Source organism: Danio rerio, chromosome 18 (assembly GCF_052040795.2).
Source record: "Danio rerio strain M-AB ecotype USA chromosome 18, GRCz13ab, whole genome shotgun sequence".
Lineage (NCBI taxonomy): Eukaryota > Metazoa > Chordata > Actinopteri > Cypriniformes > Danionidae > Danio > Danio rerio.
In genome coordinates, this window is record NC_141038.1 from 6,856,285 (window position 1) to 6,878,792 (window position 22,508).

General features: G+C 39.0%; 2 protein-coding genes across 6 annotated transcripts in view; one reads left to right on the forward strand and one right to left on the reverse strand.

Moving 5' to 3' along the window:
• golim4a (golgi integral membrane protein 4a) overlaps positions 1–22,508 on the reverse strand; it is an 836,478-nt gene that overhangs the window by 746,573 nt on the left and 67,397 nt on the right. The gene's annotated exons all lie outside the window — the stretch shown is intronic.
• Positions 98–21,643, forward strand: LOC147839643 (uncharacterized). Of its 2 annotated transcripts, XM_087292758.1 has the most exons (14): positions 98–471; positions 2,092–2,290; positions 10,359–10,552; positions 10,637–10,777; positions 10,861–10,993; positions 11,731–16,744; positions 16,826–16,967; positions 17,182–17,325; positions 17,414–17,469; positions 17,650–17,828; positions 17,916–18,316; positions 18,434–18,530; positions 20,316–20,499; positions 20,589–21,643. In XM_087292758.1, the coding sequence occupies exons 2-14, from the start codon at positions 2,171–2,173 to the stop codon at positions 20,735–20,737; spliced, it is 6,954 nt and encodes a 2,317-aa protein (XP_087148884.1). In that variant the 5' UTR covers positions 98–471; positions 2,092–2,170; the 3' UTR covers positions 20,738–21,643. The 2 variants fall into 2 exon arrangements, with proteins under 2 accessions (XP_087148884.1, XP_087148885.1); XM_087292759.1 differs by lacking the exon at positions 98–471 and having other exon boundaries at positions 2,080–2,290.

Here is a 22,508-nt window from a genome sequence, read left to right on the forward strand (position 1 = left end):
TCCTTTTTCCAATCTTCTATTGTCCAATTTTGGTGAGCCTGTGTGAATTGAAGCCTCATTTTCCTGTTCTTAGCTGACAGGAGTGGCACCTGGTGTAGTCTTCTGCTGCTGTAGCCTATCCGCCTCAAGGTTTGAAGTGTTTTGTGTACAGAGATGCTCTTCTGCGTATCTCGGTTGTAACGAGTAGTTATTTGAGTTACTTCTGCCTTTCTATCAGCTTGAACCATTCTACTCTGACCTCTGGCATCAACAAGTGCATCTGTGCCCACAGAACTGCTGCTCACTGGATAGTATGCGAGCCGAGTAGTTTGTCCGAATTCAAAGAATTCGAAAATCAGTATGCGAGAACTGCCCTGATGACTTACTTCTTCCGGCGAGATTCTGGAGTGCGCATCCCATGCACGCTGCGCTATCCCTTGATGCCCCACTAGAGAATTCATGAATGGAAGTGAAGCGACGCAACTGACGCAGGTAGGTCACCTGACCATGACAAAATGGTGGATGTAGTACGTCCGAATACCATTCATAATTTTCACATTCATATAAGCTGCGTTCCAAATGGCACACTATAAACTATGCACTATGTACTTATGCACTTACACACTCAATAGCATAGTATATGTATGTAGTGGCGTCCCAAATGGAGCACTAATGTTTTCTTACTAAGCGGAAATTCAAACCGTTTCCCTGATGACGTTTGACGGTTGCCAAATCAGTGAAATAAACAACCAAATTATCAAATAATACCTGCCATGAGTATAACCGCATTCACCATTGGGAGGCGCTATAATCACTCTCATAGGAGAATTTTGTTTCACTATCCAAAATAAATAAAGTTATCCAACATGTGCGCCAGATAGCTCCGCCTCTTCCACTACGTGAGCAAACCTTCGGTCGTTGAGTGCGTGAAGTGTCCATCATTACACACTTCATTTTACCGGCTGAATGAGTGCATCATCCGGGTAATTAAAGTGCACTTATTATTTTTAAAGGTTTCAATGTGAACACACTACTTACACTGTTTATACTACAAAATGATGTAGAATAGTGCATAAGTATGCGATTTGGGACGCAGCTATTGTATAGAACATGCTTTTCTTAACGGCATGTTGAAATTCAAATACCTACTGAGTAGTAGTTGGTTTTATACGCAGCCCATGTCTACATGCCTAACTGCATTAAGTTGCTGCCATGTGATTGGCTGATTAACATTTGCATTAACGAGCAGTTGGACAGGTGTCCCTAATAATGTAGCGGGTGAGTGTATAGAAGATGTCATTCACACAATTACTAAACACCATAATGGTAACACACATAAATTTTAAATTCATGCATAAACACTATTTATCAACATTAGATGTACATAAATAATGAGAGAAAAAAAAATAAAAAGAGCCATAATGTCAACAAAAAGGCAAGTGTCATGCAGGGAACTCTGGGAAAGTCAGTTTACGGGTTATTAACCTTAAGGAAACTTACAGATTTTTACTGTAGCATATTTAGAGTTTAAAATTTAGCAATTTTTACAGTGTAGGACATGACCATGCATACATTAATCAAAAATAAGACTTGATATCAATATCAGATTAAAAACAGGGAAGACAAATAAACTAATTAAGAAATTCATTTGTGTTTGACGTAAACAGGCCAGTCCAAATTCCATCACCGTGAGCCGTGGGTGAATTAAAAGGAAGTTCAACATCAGTTTCCAGTTACACTTTATTCAGTTCTCATCTAGCTCTGCTGGTTGGCGTGTTACCAGTAAGACTTGTTTAAAAGTCAAGACGACTGCTGACAGGAGCGTCAAAAGAGTTGATGCGAGTGACTCAACTGCTGACATGTGTGAAAATGAAATGATGCGAGTCCATGACACCAGACTGTTTTGTTAAAGCAGTTCTCACATTATATAAGATGTTCACGTAGCAAGCCTATTTAGTGCATGGATACATATATATATCTAATAAATTCAAGATTTAGCGTCATTGCGATCATGAGTATACAGTTCAACAGCAAACACGTGACAGGTGAATCTAAATTCCAACCATTCTTTACTTTACCCAGACTGTGAATTTTAACCATTCCCTTTTGCAGGAATCATGACATTGCTGACATTTCCTCCATGAGATGTTAAAAGGCGTTCTCAGATTGTGAACAGTCAGTATCCATCAGCATGTCTTTCACATGTCTCCTCCTGGCCGGGCTTCTGCTGGCCTTCACCGTAACAGCCTCACAATATTATGGAGGATCAATGACCTTCAACCCAAGATTGGGCACTAATGGCTCGTACGAGGTAAGAACTATAAAGCTTTAAATGGATATACTTCTTGGATATACAGTTGAAGTCAGAATGATTAGCAGTCCTGTGATTTTTTTTCTTTTTAATATTTTCCAAATGATGTTTAACAGAGCAAGGAATTTTTCACAGTATTTCCTATAATATTTTTTCTTGTGGAGAAAGTCTTATTTGTTTTATTTCGGCTAGAATGATAGTAGTTTTACATTTTTAAATACCATTTTATGGTCAATATTATTAGCCCCCCCCCCCCTTAAGCAAAATAGTTTTTCCATTGTCTACAGAACAAATCATTGTTATATAATGACTTGCCTAATTACCCTGACTTGCCTAATGAACCTCATGAACATAGTTACGCCTTTAAATGTCACTTTAAGCTGAATACTAGTGTCTTGAGAAATATCTAGTCAATTATTATGTACTGTCATCATGGCAGAGATAAAACAAATAGTTATTAGAAATGATTATGTTTAGAAATGTGGGGAAATTTGGGGAAAATATACAGAGGGGCTAATAATTCTGACTTGAACTCTATATACATCTGGATTTATGTCTTGCATGGAGTAAGTTCACAATACTCACATAGATAAATTTTTTTAACTCAAAGGGTTTGTAGCAATCGGTTTCCTAAAACGGTTTGAGTTGCTTTAACTTATTGGGTTTTACAGTGCTCAGTTGGTTGAAGTTCTCTTCATTTAATAGGTTCTACTGTGCTCAGATTGCTTCATTTACTCAAATGGATTAAGCTCACAGCACTCATTAGGATTAGTTTTCGAAATGTTTTTTTTTTATCAATCGTTTTCCTCAAATGGTTTGAGTTACCTTATCTTTTTTGGGTTTTATAGTGTATGCATTTTTATGCAGTTTTGAGATTTTTTTGTAGCTGTGCCAACTTATTTTTAAAAGTTAGATTTAGGCTTAATATAATTAACTAAAAGTAGAACTTTGGTTATTTTAAGTGCCATTTATGTACTTATTTCAAAATAATAAGTACTAACTGTGTTCATATTGTATTGCAGAGGACTTAAGGGGATATTAAGTTGGGTTATTAGTAAAATGGTAATACTGCATTAGTAATTTAATTAAAAGCATTTTATTACTGACTTGATTTCAGAAATTACTTGAACAACATTTGACACAGTGTTCATTGAAACTTGGTTGATCTGCTGGTTAATCCGGTTACCCAACCACACGATTTGCTTTTGTTTCACATCATAAATTCCATCTACAAAAAAAAAACAAAAAAAAACATTCGCTCACAATTCTGAGAAGTAAAAATACTTCTAATCATAATATATATATTTAAATATTTCTCAAATGATGATTAACAGAGCAAGGAAATTTTCACAGTATGTCTGATAATATTTTTTCTTCTGAAGAAAGTCTTGTTTGTTAAATTTCGGAATTTTAGAATAAAAGCAGTTATATTTTTTTAAACAGGACAAAATTATTAGCCTCTTTACGCTATTTTTTTTCGACTGTCTGCAGAACAAACCATCATCACTTGCCTAATTACACTATCCTTTCTAGTTAACCTAATTAGCCTGGTTAAGCTTTTAAATGTCACTTTAAGCTGTATAGAAGTGTCTTGAAAAATATCTAGTCAAATATTATTTACTGTCATCATGACAAAGATAAAATAAATCAGTTATTAGAAATGGGTTATTAAACTATTATTTTTTAGAAATGTGTAAATCTTCTCTCCATTAAACAGAAATTGCGTAAAAAAATAAACAGGGGGGCTATCAATTCTGACTTCAACTGTGTATGTATATATATATATATATATATATATATATATATATATATATATATATATATATATATATATATATTTTTTTTTTTTTACATTATTTTTATACATTAAAACATTTTACAGAACAAAACATTCAGTGAGGTGGTTCATTCCGCTGTGGCGACCCGAGATTAATAAAGGGACTAAGCTGAAAAGAAAAATAATGAATGAATAAACATTTAGTGACAGCAGTGTAGATTTAAAGCCAATGATGAACTTCAGGTGAAAGCTTAATGTGACTATTTTCAATTTCACATGGTTGTTTTTATAGCATCGATGTTGTAACGTAATTACAATTCATTCAGTTCAATAGACTTAAGCATTCATTTAGTTGTTCAAGCGTAAAACAGGATAAAAGACTGTTGTAACCATTAGTGCCATAAGTAGCAACAGGCTGGTGCAGAAACAGATCTGAGACCCACTTTATCGTATATCTATCAGGCAGTGAAGATCGCTGGTTTTTAAAGAAATCGGATCTTAAATAGAACAATTTTGTAATGGAAAGACCATTAGGAAAACCCCTGGGCTGGTTGGTTGAAAATTAAAAGTCCGTGAGCATATGCATTTGAGGGATGTAAAAACAAACAATTTTACATGTCTAATATCTATAGCCTCAGAGAATCCAAAAATAGCCACATATTGATAAATAATGTTATGGTAGCTGTTTTATCATTAAGTTATGATTGAATTGCCTCTTCTTACAGTTATGAAATAGCTTGATAACAAGCAAGAAATGTTCACGGGCCAATGACATGACCACATTAAAAAAGGTCTATAAGTTGGGTAGTCATATATTCCAGTTTTTTATCCACTTTGCCATTGTTGGAGGGTGCGGCTTCATCCAATTTATTGTTACAGTTTGCACTTAGTAAAAGTATATGTAGAATATATCTGTATATATATATATATATATATATATATATATATATATATATATATATATATATATATATATATATATATATATATATATGATTTTTATTATATACATCCCTTCAAGCAAGAAAAACAAGAGAGTAAAAGATAAATCTAACTGCATCACTTTCATTATCTCAATCTTTATCTTATGTCTTCGGCTATTCCCAAATATATGTGTGTGTTTAGCCACATTCCCGATCATAATATTATTTTAGTAATAATACTTTTATACTACTTTTTCATTTATATGAAAAGTAACAATTGCCCCGGGGTAACAAAGTCAAAATTTCAAGATAAAAACTTAAAGATTCTGAGATAAAAAGTTGCAATAAGTTGATTTGTATATTTTTGAAACAGGCTTCCATACATCTTGGATTTTCCATCCAGCATTTTTATTGTAATATACCACAAAAAATATGCATAAAATATGATATGGGAATTAATATTTTTATTTAAAATGCTCTAAATAGAGCTAAAACTTGTACTAATCCCTATAGATTAATCCTCAAATGCCCCCATAAACATGATTAGCACATCAACGCTAGAAGCATTAGTGATTAAAAGTATTATTTTACCAATAAAAATTATTAACATCCAATGTGCATATTTTCGGATTATAAATGAATAATTAAGAGATAAATTCACCTATAATATTCATTCATTCATTTTAATTTAGCTAAGTCACTTATTTATCAGGGGTTGCGACAGCAGAATAAACTGCCCTTCCAGCTGCAACCCAATACACTCTTACATTCAAACACATACTCTACGGCCAATTTAGTACATCCAATATTGCATGTCTTTGGAATTCAGAAAAACAGAGCACACAGAGAAAACCCACGCCAACACAGAAAGAACATGCAAACTGCATAAAAATGCCAACTGGCACAGCCAGGATGGTTTCACAGTTTGGTTTTGTAAGTGAAGTTTACTTAGAAACAAATTTCGAGAGGATCAGGTGCTTATGATTGTCCACAGCTGTTCCAGCATTAGCTCCTGACTAATTATCCTATCTTCATCTTGAAGTAACCCCCCCACCCAACCGTACTTTCGCTCCTTTCAAACGGGCGACATGGTGGCCTGTGATTAGCACTGTTGCCTCACAGCAAGAATGCCCCTGCTTTAATTCCCTTCCAAACCAGGTGACATTTCGGTGCAGAGATTTGCTCGTTCTCCCCGTGATCATGTGGGTTTTCCCCGGGTCCTCCGGTTTCCTCCCACAGTTCAAAAACAAGCACCCTAAACAATGAATCCAAAATATTTTTAGCCAAGCTCTGAGTACACATCTTCTCAGCATCCATATCTGACACTTAGCTACAAATAAGCATGAGGGGGAGTCATCGAGATCTACCTAAGCTCAAACTCCCCTCTCGCCCTGCAACGGGAGGGAGCCCATGGCTCGAGGATCTTATAAGCTCAGGGCTCTCTCCCGGGACAGCACGCCAAACAAGCTTTATTATCAATCATCAGCTAAGTGTGAACTCTTGAAAGGGCAGTAATTTCGACTATAAGGTAAAGGTGCCACGTCTTACCAGCAGATTTCAACATCAACCACATACCTTAAAGCAGTGTTTCCCAACCCTGTTTTTGAAGGCATGCCAACAGTACATATTTGAGATATTATCTTTCTTATCCGACACATTAATTTCAAGTTTTGTTGCCTCTTTAAATGTTCAGATGAGCCGATTGAGTTTTGTAAAGAATTTGAAAATGTGTACAGTTCCTCGTTCCTCGTCCACAGGACTTATCAAAAAGTGATCAGAAAGAATTGCCTGTGAAATATTTGGCATGCTAAATATCTGAACATGTCTACAATTCAGGACGGAAAAAAACACAGAGAAAACTCTTAGCCAATGAGAGAGCGGGATTCAGGTCAGCGGAGAGTTCAGGAAGGAGTTGTACACTCTTTATTTTGATGGTCCATTTGAGTATTAGTGGACTGTCTGCTTAATATCTGTTGATTCTGCTCCTTCAACACACATTTAACTGACTGTTGACCTAATACTAAAATGTGGAAGTGCGCCTGTTTTCACGATTGTCTTAGAACTTCCGATTTAGTCGCCTATGGGAGAAATGACTAGGAATAATAAACGGCAGAAAACGGTCAAACTACTTGCTCTACAAACAAATGTTTGCTTGACTATACAGACCAAGTAGAATAATATAATAGGAAAATATCAAATTGCAACATCAAACAGCGAAACGAGCAGTTTTTAATGTCTAAAAATGAATAGAAGTGAATGAGATTCAAATGGCAGCGCCCACTCGTCGGCAGAGAATAAGGTGAATAAGAAGCTTTGCAAGTACAGTACATGTCAACTTACACTAACCCTAACCCCAACAGTCTACTTATAATCTAATCAGAATTAGTTGGCATGTAGATGCAATGTAACTTAAATTCAACAGAAATACTCTCAAAATAAAGTGTGACCCACAATTTCTGAATAAATGTAGCTTTACAGTATTATTTAAACCAAAACAAAGACACATTTGCTTGATTAGCCGCAGCAGTAGTACTTGCTAAGTAATTTATTGACCGCCAACTATATTTTCTCTCCCCCAAACATTTCCTCCATTCGTTCCTTTCTATTTGCTGTTTGGCTGTGAATCAGCATTCAGCACATGAATCATTTGAATGGCAGATTATTTTAAATATTTATTGCAGTTTGCATTAGTCTTGCACATAATCTTGAGTAATCTTATCAGTTCCCGCATGTGTTTGTGAGCCAAACAGAGTTGTCAGTGTTTGTTTTGTAGCTTCAATAGAGCTGCCATTTGAGTACAAGGTAGCTCTCCTTTGAAATGAATGTGGAAACAAGGTGCAGTGTAGAGCTGAAGTTCTGTGCCTTGGTTTGGGCTTAATTTCTATAATTTTAGACGGGGTCGGGCCAGGCTTGGGCTTGCGCAGTAAATGAACAGTCTTGTGATGCATTTTGATGGCACGAGAAAGTAATTAAATCGTTTGTTATAACATTAAAATCCATCCCAAGGTAAAACAAATGATGACGGAGAAGTCAAAAAGATTGAATTTTGACTGCAGCGAGGCCAGCCGCCAGTTCAAGAAAAACGGTCATTCTAACCGCCAAGGTATTTCGGCAGCCAGTCATACACTGCGTATTACGGTAGAGCGTTAAAAAGCAATTTACAGCAAGCTGACAGGGAAGATGACGATGTCACTCATTAAATGTCACTACATTGACACCACTGTCATGGAAAATGAAATGGATGTTCTTGGCTTGTGGAAGATGAACAAACTATCCTACCCAAAACATGCTGAATTAGCCAGATCAGTAGTGCATCCCGGCCAGTAGCAGCAGCAGTGAAAGGGTGTTCAGTGCTGCTCAGTGAGCACAGGACTGCGCTAAAGCCATTTACAGTGGATTCAGTGATGTTCCTCCACAAAAACACGTAGACTAGTTTTGGTGAGTAAAGGATTTTCACATTAGAACTAAATATTAATTAAACCATAAATGCAAAATGTAGACAGAGTATATAGGCTAATGTTGGCATTATTCTTTTATTATTCAGCTTCACCGTTGCCTTAATGCCAGATTGTGAAGAGAAGTGGCAAAACAAATCCCAGTTAATTTAGTTTTTGCCAAATACTTTAGTTTTTTATTTATTTAATTTGTTAGCAAAGACTTATTTTTATTGGTGCGTTGGCCAATTTAACGGCTAAGTGTATATACCTAGGCCTATTCAGAGTGCTGAGACGTTACGATATTACAGAGGACTTATTTTATTTCTTTGTTCAAGCTTCCAAGTGGCCTATAGCCTACGTTTGTTATGAATGAATAATGTTAAAATACATATAAATGACTCATTCATGAAAAAAGGCAAAAGAGCTGTGTGCATGTGCACATTTGAATAATGTCGGGCTTTAAACGGGTTCAGGTTTTTAAAAAGCTGTCAATCAAAATGTGCTTGTCGGGCTCGGGCTGAATCCTGTTAGACTCGGGCCCCATTGGTAGGCCCACCCGGAATCTGCGCGAGCAGAATTCTGCAGATTTTTACTTGAGTAAATGTGTGTAAATGTATTTTTATTCGGTTTTTTAATTAATTTCAGTAATATTATTGACTAATGTGAAAATGTTCATCTGATTTATGTAAAATGCAGTTTGTACAGTAATATTTTCTGTCTTTAACTAGATATTTTATATGAGAGACTTGCTTTATTTACCAAATAAAGTTTATCTAATTGGATGTGCATTTTAAACATTAAATAAAAGTTACAAATATATTATTTCCTATTTTATATATTAATGTTTCAGTTATAATACTCTCAAAATAATTCCACAGAAATCTGCAGACTTTTATCAAAATTCTCTGCAGAAATAGCAAAAAACGTTCGTAGATTCCGTCTGGCCCTAGCCATCGGGCCTAACTTTTATGGCCTGATTACACCTTTAGTGCAGTGAGGGACTGGCCATCTGGAGCCATAGATATATACACATATATACATATATATTTATGATCGGGAGCTTTCGCCGTGGTCAGTATGCAAACTTAAAATTTTTTTAAATTACGAAAATTATCATTTTACATCACTCTTCTACATCGATGTGATCGCAAGTAATCGCATGGGCATAGCTGACAAAGAGCGTGTGTTTGTGTGCATGGAAATGTATTACACTCCCTCCCTGTTAAATTTGATCTAATGCATGATCAGAAACACACACCCTCTCCTGCTGTCACTTCACATTCTAACGGAGTGAGCGGTTCATTTGTGAACAAATCTCTGTTATGTTTCTAGCACCGCAGCATCTTGTTTCCATACTTTATTTACATTGTTTGCTTATTTTATTCAACCAAACTAGCATAAGCTTAGTATTTATTGTGAGTTGGTGCTCCTCTGCCTTATGGGTAGGGCAGTAAATGACTGTATTACCCTCAGTACTTGTTGAGCAAAAACGTTTGTAACATCCAAGAACGTAAAAAACTAAATTTTACCTCTGAAATATTCTGCCTTCGTGCTTTGTTTTCTTTGTTTGCTCATTACTAAACCCATACACAGCGCTAAAGTTCAGCATCTCACATTGGCTTTAGTCTTGACTAGTGCGGTTGAATGACGTTTGTCCTGGGAGCACTATACAAATGTGGCGGCGCATGCTCAAGGTCCGTATGCGATATCTAGTGTATATATCCATGGTTATGTAGTATGAACATGACGGCAACTGAATGTTACCCTAGATAGTCATGGAATGTGAAAACAACAGCTATTAAAATTTGATTTCCTGCAGTGCCGTATTTTTTAAATAAAGATGTTAGCACATCTTACCAGCAGATTTCAACATCAACCACATACATTCAAGACCTCACTTCAGTCATTTATTAAACTATTGATTATTTCAGGTGGAACTTCGCTACAAGATGGCCTACAATGACTGTTCCCAGTATAACCACTGGTCCTGCATGTCTGGAGACTGTGGAAATGAGGTCAGTAACGTGATTGGAACAATAGATTCGAGTTCCAATGGAAACAACTGGTGTCAGTCTGAGGGAGTCATAACAAAGGATTTATCCACCAACAGACCATTTGAGTTAGTGTAAGTGGAATAACAGAATCACACACTTACAATATAGATCCCAACCAAACAATGTAAATATGAAATGCCAATTTATTTCAACAGGTCAATGGGTTGCTGTTGGATCAACAACATAGTCGAATACTCCGGATTCTGGAATCTTTTTTCTTTCATTGATCTGGGAGTGAGATCAGACACTTTAGTGCCTAACAGATCCCCAATCTCTACCACTCTACCACTTCTTAGGTAAAATCTCAATTCTAGATGTGCATTCAACATGATGTAGGAATATAAATGTACATGACATTGGCACTTTGTTTGTGTTGCAGAGTTCCTCAAAACTGTGCCAGGAGGTACAACCTTTTAGCCTTTGATCCAGATGATGACCAGGTCAGATGCAGATTTGCACAAAACACTGAATGTGGAATCTGCAACCAAACTGATGGTTTCACTTTAAATCAGGTGAGGAAAAATAGACATATGTATATGAAAGTGTACAAATGTATATGGAATTCTAGTCAGGATTTCAGCCATTTTATAGCATTAGAGTTACTAACGTCTTGTTCTATCTTATTGTGGTGGCATTTCTGTAATATTGTTAATAAACCCCAATGCTGCATTTGATACAATTAACTACAAAAGTCTCTTGGATAATCTCATAATGATATTGGTATTTTAGGTATTACATTAGATCAAGTTAAGAGGTATAATTTTGGTCACAAATTCAATATACAGTGCCACAAGGTGCCATACATGGTCCATAAATTTCCATTCTTTATGCTACACTTAACATAAAGTTAGTTTTCATTGTTATGGTGACAATACGATCTATATTTCTTTTGGGCCTAACTTAACATACCATTTCTTAAAACCTGCATAGTTGATATTGAAATTGGATGACAAGCAACTATTTACCACTAAATTCAAGGAGGAAATAAATTTCCATTATGGGATTAATGTCGGAAATAGTACAGTGAGAAACAGAAAGCTTGAGAAAATCCATTCCCATAAGGATGTAGTTTTACAATTGATTGTTATGATGTTGTAAATTGATGTTATCATTGCAAAATAAACTGAAATCAAGTGTTATATATGCTTAATACAAAAGCTTCGTTTTAAAGTCTGATTTCTACACAGCATTTACAACATATATGTATATTAGTTATTTCATAAAAGTTTTTATTTTCTTTAAAATGTAGAATAACTGCTCTCTGTCCTATGAACAAACCCTGGTCCCTGGAGTTTATTCATTTGAGCTGGTACTGGAGGATTTCCCCATTCGCAAGATAACTCTGTCCTACACCGATCAACCTTCAGTGGAAAGATTTCCAATCAGTTTCATCAGAAACAGACGCAGTGTTATTGCTGCAGCAACATCTACAACAACATCCACAACAAAGCAGACAACAACACCTACAACAACACGCACAACAACAAAATCTCCAACAACACCTACAACAACAAAATCTCCAACAACACCTACAACAACACGTACAACCACAAAATCTCTAACAACACCTACAACAACACGTACAACCACAAAATCTCCAACAACACTTACCACAACACGCACAACCACAAAATCTCTAACAACACCTACAACACGCACAACCACAAAATCTCTAACAACACCTACAACACGCACAACCACAAAATCTCTAACAACACCTACAACACGCACAACCACTAAATCTCCAACAACACCTACAACACGCACAACCACAAAATCTCCAACAACACCTACAACACGCACAACCACAAAATCTCCAACAACACCTACAACACGCACAACCACAAAATCTCTAACAACACCTACAACACGCACAACCACAAAATCTCTAACAACACCTACAACAACACGCACAACCACGAAATCTCTAACAACACCTACAACAACACGCACAACCACAAAATCTCCAACAACACCTACAACAACACGCACAACCACAAAATCTCCGACAACACCTACAACAACACGCACAACCACGAAATCTCCAACAACACCTACAACAACACTCACAACAACTAAATCTCCAACAACACCTACAACAACACGCACAACCACAAAATCTCCAACAACACCTACAACAATACCTTCAACAACTTCAACAACAAAACCTACAACAGTAACCACAACAACCACACCTGCATCAACAACAACACCAGAACCCACAACAACACCAGAAACCACACCTGCACCAACAACAATACCAGAACCCACAACAACACCAGAAACCACACCTGCACCAACAACAATACCAGAACCCACAACAACACCAGAAACCACACCTGCACCAACAACAATACCAGAACCCACAACAACACCAGAAACCACACCTGCACCAACAACAATACCAGAACCCACAACAACACCAGAAACCACACCTGCACCAACAACAATACCAGAACCCACAACAACACCAGAAACCACACCTGCACCAACAACAACACCAGAACCCACAACAACACCAGAAATCACACCTGCACCAACAACAATACCAGAACCCACAACAACAACAACAGAAACCACACCTGAACCAACAACAATACCAGAACCCACAACAACACCAGAAACCACACCTGCACCAACAATACCAGAACCCACAACAACCACCACAATAATTCCTACAACACCTGCAGCCACAACAACACCAGAAACCACAACAGCACCCACACCTGCACCAACAACAATGCCAGAACCCACAACAACCACTACAATAGTTCCTATAACAACACCCACACCTGCACCAACAACAACCACCACAATAAATCCCCCAACACCTGCAGCCACAACAACACCAGAACCTACAACAACACCCACACCTGCACCAACAACAACGCCAGAACCCACAACAACAACCACAATAGTTCCTACAACAGCACCCACACCTGCACCAACAACAACGCAAGAACCAACAACAACACCCACACCTGAACCAACAACAACGCCAGAACCCACAACAACTACCACAACAAATCCTCCAACACCTGCAGCCACAACAACGCCAGAACCCACAACAACCACCACAATAAATCCTCCAACACCTGCACCAACAACAACACCAGAACCCACAACAACATCCACACCTGCACCAACAACACCAGAGCCCACAACAACCACCACAATAAATCCTCCAACACCTGCAGCCACAACAACACCCACACCTGCACCAACAACAACACCAGAACCAACAACAACGCCAGAACCCACAACAACTACCACAACAAATCCTCCAACACCTGCACCAACAACAATGCTAGAACCCACAACAACACCCACACCTGAACCAACAACAACGCCAGAACCCACAACAACACCCACACCTGAACCAACAACAACGCCAGAACCCACAACAACCACCACAACAAATCCTCCAACACCTGCAGCCACAACAACACCAGAACCCACAACAACACCCACAACTGCACCAACAACAACGCCAGAACCCACAACAACTACCACAACAAATCCTCAAACACCTGCACCAACAACAACAACGCCAGAACCCACAACAACTACCACACCTGCATCAACAACAACGCCAGAACCCACAACAACTACCACACCTGCATCAACAACAACACCAGAACCCACAACAACTACCACAACAAATCCTCCAACACCTGCACCAACAACAACGCCAGAACCCACAACAACCACCACAATAAATCCTCCAACACCTGCAGCCACAACAACACCAGAACCCACAACAACTACCACAACAAATCCTCCAACACCTGCAGCCACAACAACACTAGAACCCACAACAACACCCACACCTGCACCAACAACAACGACAGAACCCACAACAACACCCACACCTGAACCAACAACAACGCCAGAACCCACAACAACTACCACAACAAATCCTCCAACACCTGCACCAACAACAACGCTAGAACCCACAACAACTACCACAACAAATCCTCCAACACCTGCAGCCACAACAACACCAGAACCCACAACAACACCCACACCTGAACAAACAACAACGCCAGAACCCACAACAACTACCACAACAAATCCTCCAACTTCTGCAGCCACAACAACACCAGAACCCACAACAACTACCACAACAAATCCTCCAACACCTGCACCAACAACAACACCAGAACCCACAACAACTACCACAACAAATCCTCCAACACCTGCAGCCACAACAACACCAGAACCCACAACAACACCCACACCTGAACCAACAACAACGCCAGAACCCACAACAACACCCACACCTGCACCAACAACAACGCCAGAACCCACAACAACTACCACAACAAATCCTCCAACACCTGCAGCCACAACAACACCAGAACCCACAACAACTACCACAACAAATCCTCCAACACCTGCAGCCACAACAACACCAGAACCCACAACAACACCCACACCTGCACCAACAACAACGCCAGAACCCACAACAACACCCACACCTGCACCAACAACAACGCCAGAACCCACAACAACTACCACAACAAATCCTCCAACACCTGCAGCCACAACAACACCAGAACCCACAACAACTACCACAACAAATCCTCCAACACCTGCACCAACAACAACGCCAGAACCCACAACAACTACCACAACAAATCCTCCAACACCTGCAGCCACAACAACACCAGAACCCACAACAACTACCACAACAAATCCTCCAACACCTGCAGCCACAACAACACCAGAACCCACAACAACTACCACAACAAATCCTCCAACACCTGCAGCCACAACAACACCAGAACCCACAACAACACCCACACCTGAACCAACAACAACGCCAGAACCCACAACAACTACCACAACAAATCCTCCAACACCTGCAGCCACAACAACACCAGAACCCACAACAACACCCACACCTGCACCAACAACAACGCCAGAACCCACAACAACTACCACAACAAATCCTCCAACACCTGCAGCCACAACAACACCAGAACCCACAACAACTACCACAACAAATCCTCCAACACCTGCACCAACAACAACGCCAGAACCCACAACAACACCCACACCTGCACCAACAACAACACCAGAACCCACAACAACCACCACAATAAATCCTCCAACACCTGCACCAACAACAACACTAGAACCCACAACAACACCCACACCTGAACCAACAACAACGCCAGAACCCACAACAACTACCACAACAAATCCTCCAACACCTGCAGCCACAACAACACCAGAACCCACAACAACACCCACACCTGCACCAACAACAACGCCAGAACCCACAACAACACCCACACCTGCACCAACAACAACGCCAGAACCCACAACAACTACCACAACAAATCCTCCAACACCTGCAGCCACAACAACACCAGAACCCACAACAACTACCACAACAAATCCTCCAACACCTGCACCAACAACAACGCCAGAACCCACAACAACTACCACAACAAATCCTCCAACACCTGCAGCCACAACAACACCAGAACCCACAACAACTACCACAACAAATCCTCCAACACCTGCACCAACAACAACGCCAGAACCCACAACAACACCCACACCTGCACCAACAACAACACCAGAACCCACAACAACCACCACAATAAATCCTCCAACACCTGCACCAACAACAACACTAGAACCCACAACAACACCCACACCTGAACCAACAACAACATCAGAATCCACAACAACTACCACAACAAATCCTCCAACACCTGCACCCACAACAACGCCAGAACCCACAACAACCACCACAATAAATCCTCCAACACCTGCACCAACAACAACACTAGAACCCACAACAACACCCACACCTGAACCAACAACAACGCCAGAACCCACAACAACTACCTCAACAAATCCTCCAACACCTGCAGCCACACCAACGCCAGAACCCACAACAACACCCACACCTGCACCAACAACAATGCCAGAACCAACAACAACCACCACAATAGTTCCTACAACAACACCCACACCCGCACCAACGACAATGCCAGAACCCACAACAACCACCACAATAAATCCTCCAACACCTGCAGCCACAACACCAGAACCCACAACAACACCTGCACCCACGACAACACCTGAACCCACAACAACCCCTACAATAACTGAAACAACTCTTACAACAACACAAACAACCCTTACAGAAGCACCTATAATGACTCCTACAACTACCATGATAACATTGAAAGCACCAACTATTTTACCACTGAGCAAAATTCCTCTTCAGTTTTCTCTTCAAGGTATGTTTGGAAGGTTTGTACACTAAGCTTCAAAATTATATTGATATGTGTATTTAAATTAACACTATTCCTGCATTTTAGTTGACAGTCTAGCACCATCTTGTGTTGAGGGTCAATATCTGCCACTGTTCTTCTACCCAACACCTCAACATGGAGAACTCTTGCAGGCTCGTGTAAATCATCAGTTTGAGTTCAGAGTGAAGGCTGTTGCATCTTTTTCAAGGTATTTTGGGAAAAGGCGTATTTGGGCTTGTTTAAAATGAAACTGAACTAAACTGCAACTTAACTTGGAATTGCATATTAGCACACTACCCTTGCCTGGTTCTTCCATGCATGCTACAATAATCATTTGTGCCAGAAATAAAAAAGGGATTAAAAAAAGACTAATGTTATTTGTCTCTCGGTTTTTATTTCTTGTTGTTGTTTTCGCCATCCAGAATTATTGATGTCATCATTAGTGGACCATTAAACAGCACAAAGACCAAAACTACCACTGGGGAATATGTGATTAACTGGACACCAACTCAAGAAAACTATGGTCAACACTTTCCATTTTGCTTCATTGCAGAAGGACAATACATGTATGCTTCAAAAAGTCAATGTCCTTTCAATTGTGTAACAACTTTAACCTCATGCTATGACTATTGACAACAATCTTTCTGTTGTAAGGTCTGATATTTACCAGTCTGAGATGAGGTGTGTTGTTGCAGAGGTCATTAGTGAAGGTATGTAAATCAGACTCAAATGTATAGTCTATTTCTATGAAAAGACACATTGTATACAAATACTCTACGTTCAAGTATTGATGACTCATCTTGCACCACACATTTATTCCTCCTTCCATAAAAGCAATCAGCTTTTTAAAAGATTGTGTTTGCATGCCATTCACCATTATATTTTTACAGAACCCGTGGCACATGTAACCTGCTCAGCAAACTCAATGTCAGTCACAATAGTGAGATCTTCCATCCAAAACCTCAGGGGTGACCAACTGAGACTGATAGATCCGTCTTGCCAGCTTTACTCCAACAGTACTGATGTGTACGCCAGCACACCTCTTGATGGATGTGGCACTACGTTAGAGGTGAAGCATTTACAAAACATTAACAACAACATCCAGATCCTGTAAATTCCAGAGCTTAACTATATCAAATCTTCTGTTTCTTTGTAGGTGACAGACAACGAACTCATCTTTAAGAATAAAGTCACCACATTTGCCGATCCCCAGGACATTAAAATCAGAAATAACAACATAGAAATTGAAATTATGTGCGTGTACCAGAAAAACGCAGACGTTTCACAGGAGTTTGATATTCACAAGTCTCCAATCAAAGTCTCAGAAAAGAGTTATGGCACAATGAACTATCACTTTGAGTTTTACCCATCTAACAGTTTCCAAAACATGACTGATCCAAGTGCCTTCCCTCTTGAGTATAATGTGGGAGATATGATCTACATGAAGATCGAGCCTGACTATCCAGTCCCAAACACTGAGCTGTTTCTTGAGTCCTGTATGGCTACGCCTTTTGATACTCCCAATTACCCGGTCTCCTATCCCATCATCACCAATGGGTGAGATTCTACAAACACATTCGAGCATTCACACATCTAACCATATAAATGGTACACAATATGACTCATCAGTTACCAGGCAAAATAATAATAATCAAGTGCTTCTTCCTATTTCAGATGCAAGATGGATGAAACGGTTCACTTTTTCTCAAGTCACACACCATACGTTGAGTTTGAAATAGCGGCTTTCAAATTCACTGGGTTTCAAGACCAGGTTAGAGTCCCATTTAGTCCAGACTATGTACAGTATATGAGTTAAATGACAATACTGCACAATAACTTTAACCTCTATAAACTACTGTAAAGTTATGTGGTGCAAAAACAGAAAGAAACTGTTTATTATTCTAGAGTCCTTGCTTTTCGAATGGTTCATTCAGTTGATGGTGATGCCCTCCACACAAACACATTCATTTCATTCACTCTAAGTTTAGGAAAACTTTTCTGGCTACCTTCAGTCTGAGTTGCCCACACGAGCACATTTAAACTATTTTGTCATGTTAATTGCTTATGTTTCTAGCTATACTACAATTGAATTGTCAGACTGTTTTTGTATGTTGAACCAACATGGTGGACAGTGAGAGGGGCACAGATTATTATTGGTCAGATCACCTGACAGTCAAACTGCAGGTGAATTAAATCAATTATGCATTACGGGATGTGAAAAAAAAGCAACAAATGAAACAATTCCACTTAAACACTTTGATATGGACTTAGGGCTTACTCACACTATGTACAGTTGCTTCGAACCGGGTCAAATCACGCTTGTCCCCCCTCCCGTCTCCCCAGACGGCCCGCACTCACATTACAATCGTGCCTAGGCACACTTACGTCATCGATGCTGCACTGTTCAATAAGCGCTCTTGCTCAGCACAGTGGAGATTTCCCTAGTTATATCGCTTTAGTCCTTCGGGATCGTGCCTGAGCCCGATTTAGCGCACTTACACTTCACAAACGATCCAGGAAACGGGCCTGGGCAAGGTTCGGATAGCATAGTGTCAGTACGCCCTTACTAAGCCAGGGGTGCCCAAACTCTGCCTAGAGAGCCGGTGTCCTGGAGAGTTTAGCTCCAACCTTAGTCAAACACACCTGAACCAGCTAATCAAGCTCTTACTAGATATACTTGGCTTCGTTTGGAATCGCATAAGTCTATACTATATAGTAAGCTAAAAGCAGTATGCGAGTCGAGTACTGTGTCCGAATTCATACAGTAGCATTCAAAAACAGCATGTAAGAAGTACTCGGATGACCAACCACTTCCGCCAAGATTCTGAAGTGCGCATTGGATACACATTACAACATCCCATAATCCTCAACGAGAGAATTCATGAATAAGAGTGAATTGACGCAACTAACGATGTCAACTAGGTCACGTGATGATGACCAAATGGTGTATGTAGTACATCCGAGTTCCTTTCATACTACTCACATTCATACTGTATAGAACATACTTTTGTAACAGACGAGTAGTACATTTAAATTCAAAGCAGTACCTACACTCTCAGAAATAAAGGTACAAGAGCTGTCACTGGGGGGTACCTTTTTGAAAGGTACATATTTGTACTTAAAGGATCCTTATTAATACCTCAAGGGTACACATTAGTACCTAATAAGTACAAGAGTGTACCTCTTGAATTTTTTTTGGTACTAATATATACCTTTGGGGTACCAATATATACCCTTCAAGTACAAATATGTACCTTTTGAAAAAGGTACCACCCCAGTGACATACCTCTTGTACCTTTATTTCTGAGAGTGTACCATGTAGTAGGCAATTTTGGCCGCAGAAACTTCCTGGCAGGTGTATTGAAGCAAGTTGGAACTAAACTCAGCCAGACACAGGCCCTCCAGAACCGAGTTTGGACACCCTTGAACTAAAATCTTCAATACAAGCACATATTTATAAGTGAAATTAAACATTTCTGTTGAACTCTCACATTGTCGAACTTTCATATTGTCTCTTGGCTTTTTGTCTTCTTCCTCTCCCCCTGCTCATCTGTAGGTGTTCATCAGCTGCTCCATCGTCGTATGTGAGGTAGGCGTTCCCAACACTCGCTGCTCTCAAGGCTGCATCAACAGCACCGTTGCCCCACCTTCACACAACATTAACAAAAGAGACGCACCCCTCCAGACCAGCAATCACATCATCTCCCAGGGACCCATACGGCTGAGGAGGAGCCCATCACGTAAGACAGCATAACTTCATTCTTATTTACTAACATGATTGTATCCTTAACTGGTGTGTTAACCACTGCAACTTTTTTATACATTTCAGAGGTGACTGTGAATCTGGGATTGAATGTAAACCTTGCTGTCGTTGCTGGGTGTATGGTGGCCATTACTGCTATAATTTGCGCTGTGATCGTCTACACATCCAAGATGCCCAGGATCAGAAGCAAGTCCTTGCCATCACACGACTTTTGAATGCGTCAGCGTTTTTTCCAAAGCATGATGCAATATTTTACTGTGAAAACACTATCTCTAAGCTTCTTGGTGAAAATTAGTTTTGGTCAATCTTGCCTTTGTATTCATTTATATGTTTTCTGACCTTAAAATAGGCTTTGAGAAATCATGGGCTTTATATGCTAATGTGTGACAAACACACACAGGGTTTGTTGTAGTTTTCAGGAGCTCTGTGTAAATACCTACATACTACATACACATGAGAGAAAAGAAGAACATTTATAGAAGTAAAAAAAACATACTGTAAAGTAAAATTCTGTATTATAGACGTGTAAAATTGTACAAAAAAAAAGTTGTATATGCTTAAAATAAAAAAATGTGTGTTGTATCTGCAGCACAAACACGATAAACAGTACTGTATTAGGATGAGCATAAAAGCAGGTATACATGTTTTAAAGAATTGTACTTACAAAGTATAAAAGAGTACCTCCTGAAATGTAAAAGTACTAATATTGACCCTTTACAGACGGTACAAATGTGTACTTTTTGAAAGTAAGCCATCAGTGACGCCTTTAAAACCTGTATTTCTAAGAATGTATGGCTCCACTGTATTTTGCATTGGCAAGACATATTTAACGCATTTAAACTATTTAAATGTAGGAAGACTTTAGGGTGAGTAAATGGTGACCTACTTTAATCTTAGACTTTCGTCATTTGATCAACAGTTCTGAAATCTGCTTTGTGGAATGTGAATTTTCTCCTTATTGGAATGTGTTTATCTCTACACTTTACAGCTTTTATTTTATATCTTTATATGCAGTTTAAAAGTGGCCAGTGTTTTAAATTGAGTTGTTATGTGGCATTTCTACATTTGATGGCATGTGGAAAGAAGTGGAAAGTCATTAAAGATGAGTTTAAAACATGAAACCAAGCCAAATGAATCACTTCTGTGTTTTTATGAAGTAATTTCAGGACCTCTCAATATCACATTTTCCATAAAAAAGAAACATGGGTCGATTTAAGACATTGTGGGGTCAAAAATGGACAAATGCAACTTTTCAGTTCATGTCCAAAACTAAAATGAAACAGTTTCTTAATCATCTTATATATTTATTTACTTATTTTTGGAGTGTAGATCATTTTCAACACTCATTTTCATTCATTTTTGTTCGGCTTAGTCTCTTTATTCATCAGGGGTCGCCACAGCGGAATGAACCACCAACTTATCCAGCATATGTTTTACACAGCGGATGCCCTTCCAGCTGCAACCCAGTTCTGGGAAACACCCATATACTCATTCACACACACACACACACACACACACACACCGCTATATATATATAAAATAAACTATTATGTTAAACTATTAAACTATTAACCAAAATAAACTATTATGTTTGCAACACAGTCTGGTGTGATTTATTTTAAATCTTAAACTGAATAATGAAATGTTAAGCTGAATAAAATAAATAAACAAACAGCAAAAATTATTTTGCTGAAAACAATGGAGCATTTCTAATCACACAAAACAGTCAAGTATCCACACAAAAAGTACATTTGGTGTATTTTAGCCGGCATCTAAATTGTGTGTATAGTGGAAATGGTTTGTGTTAGTTAATGCATGCTTACTAGTATAGATTACTACCTATCTGTGACAGACCTAACTGTATACAAAATGAGTTGAGTTTACAGTGACACTTCTTAAAAAAAATACAGGCAAACCTTAACTTTAAACCAGGGGTGTCCACACTTTTTGGGCCGAGGGCCAGATGCAAAAAAAAAAACGTTGTCC

Bases quoted from the DNA above. Each gene is read 5' to 3' on its own strand.
- LOC147839643 (XM_087292758.1), top strand. From the start codon at position 2,171: ATGTCTTTCACATGTCTCCTCCTGGCCGGGCTTCTGCTGGCCTTCACC. The intron at 10,553-10,636 runs GTAAGTGGAATA...TTATTTCAACAG, and splicing joins AACAGACCATTTGAGTTAGT to GTCAATGGGTTGCTGTTGGA. The intron at 17,829-17,915 runs GTGAAGCATTTA...GTTTCTTTGTAG, and splicing joins GATGTGGCACTACGTTAGAG to GTGACAGACAACGAACTCAT.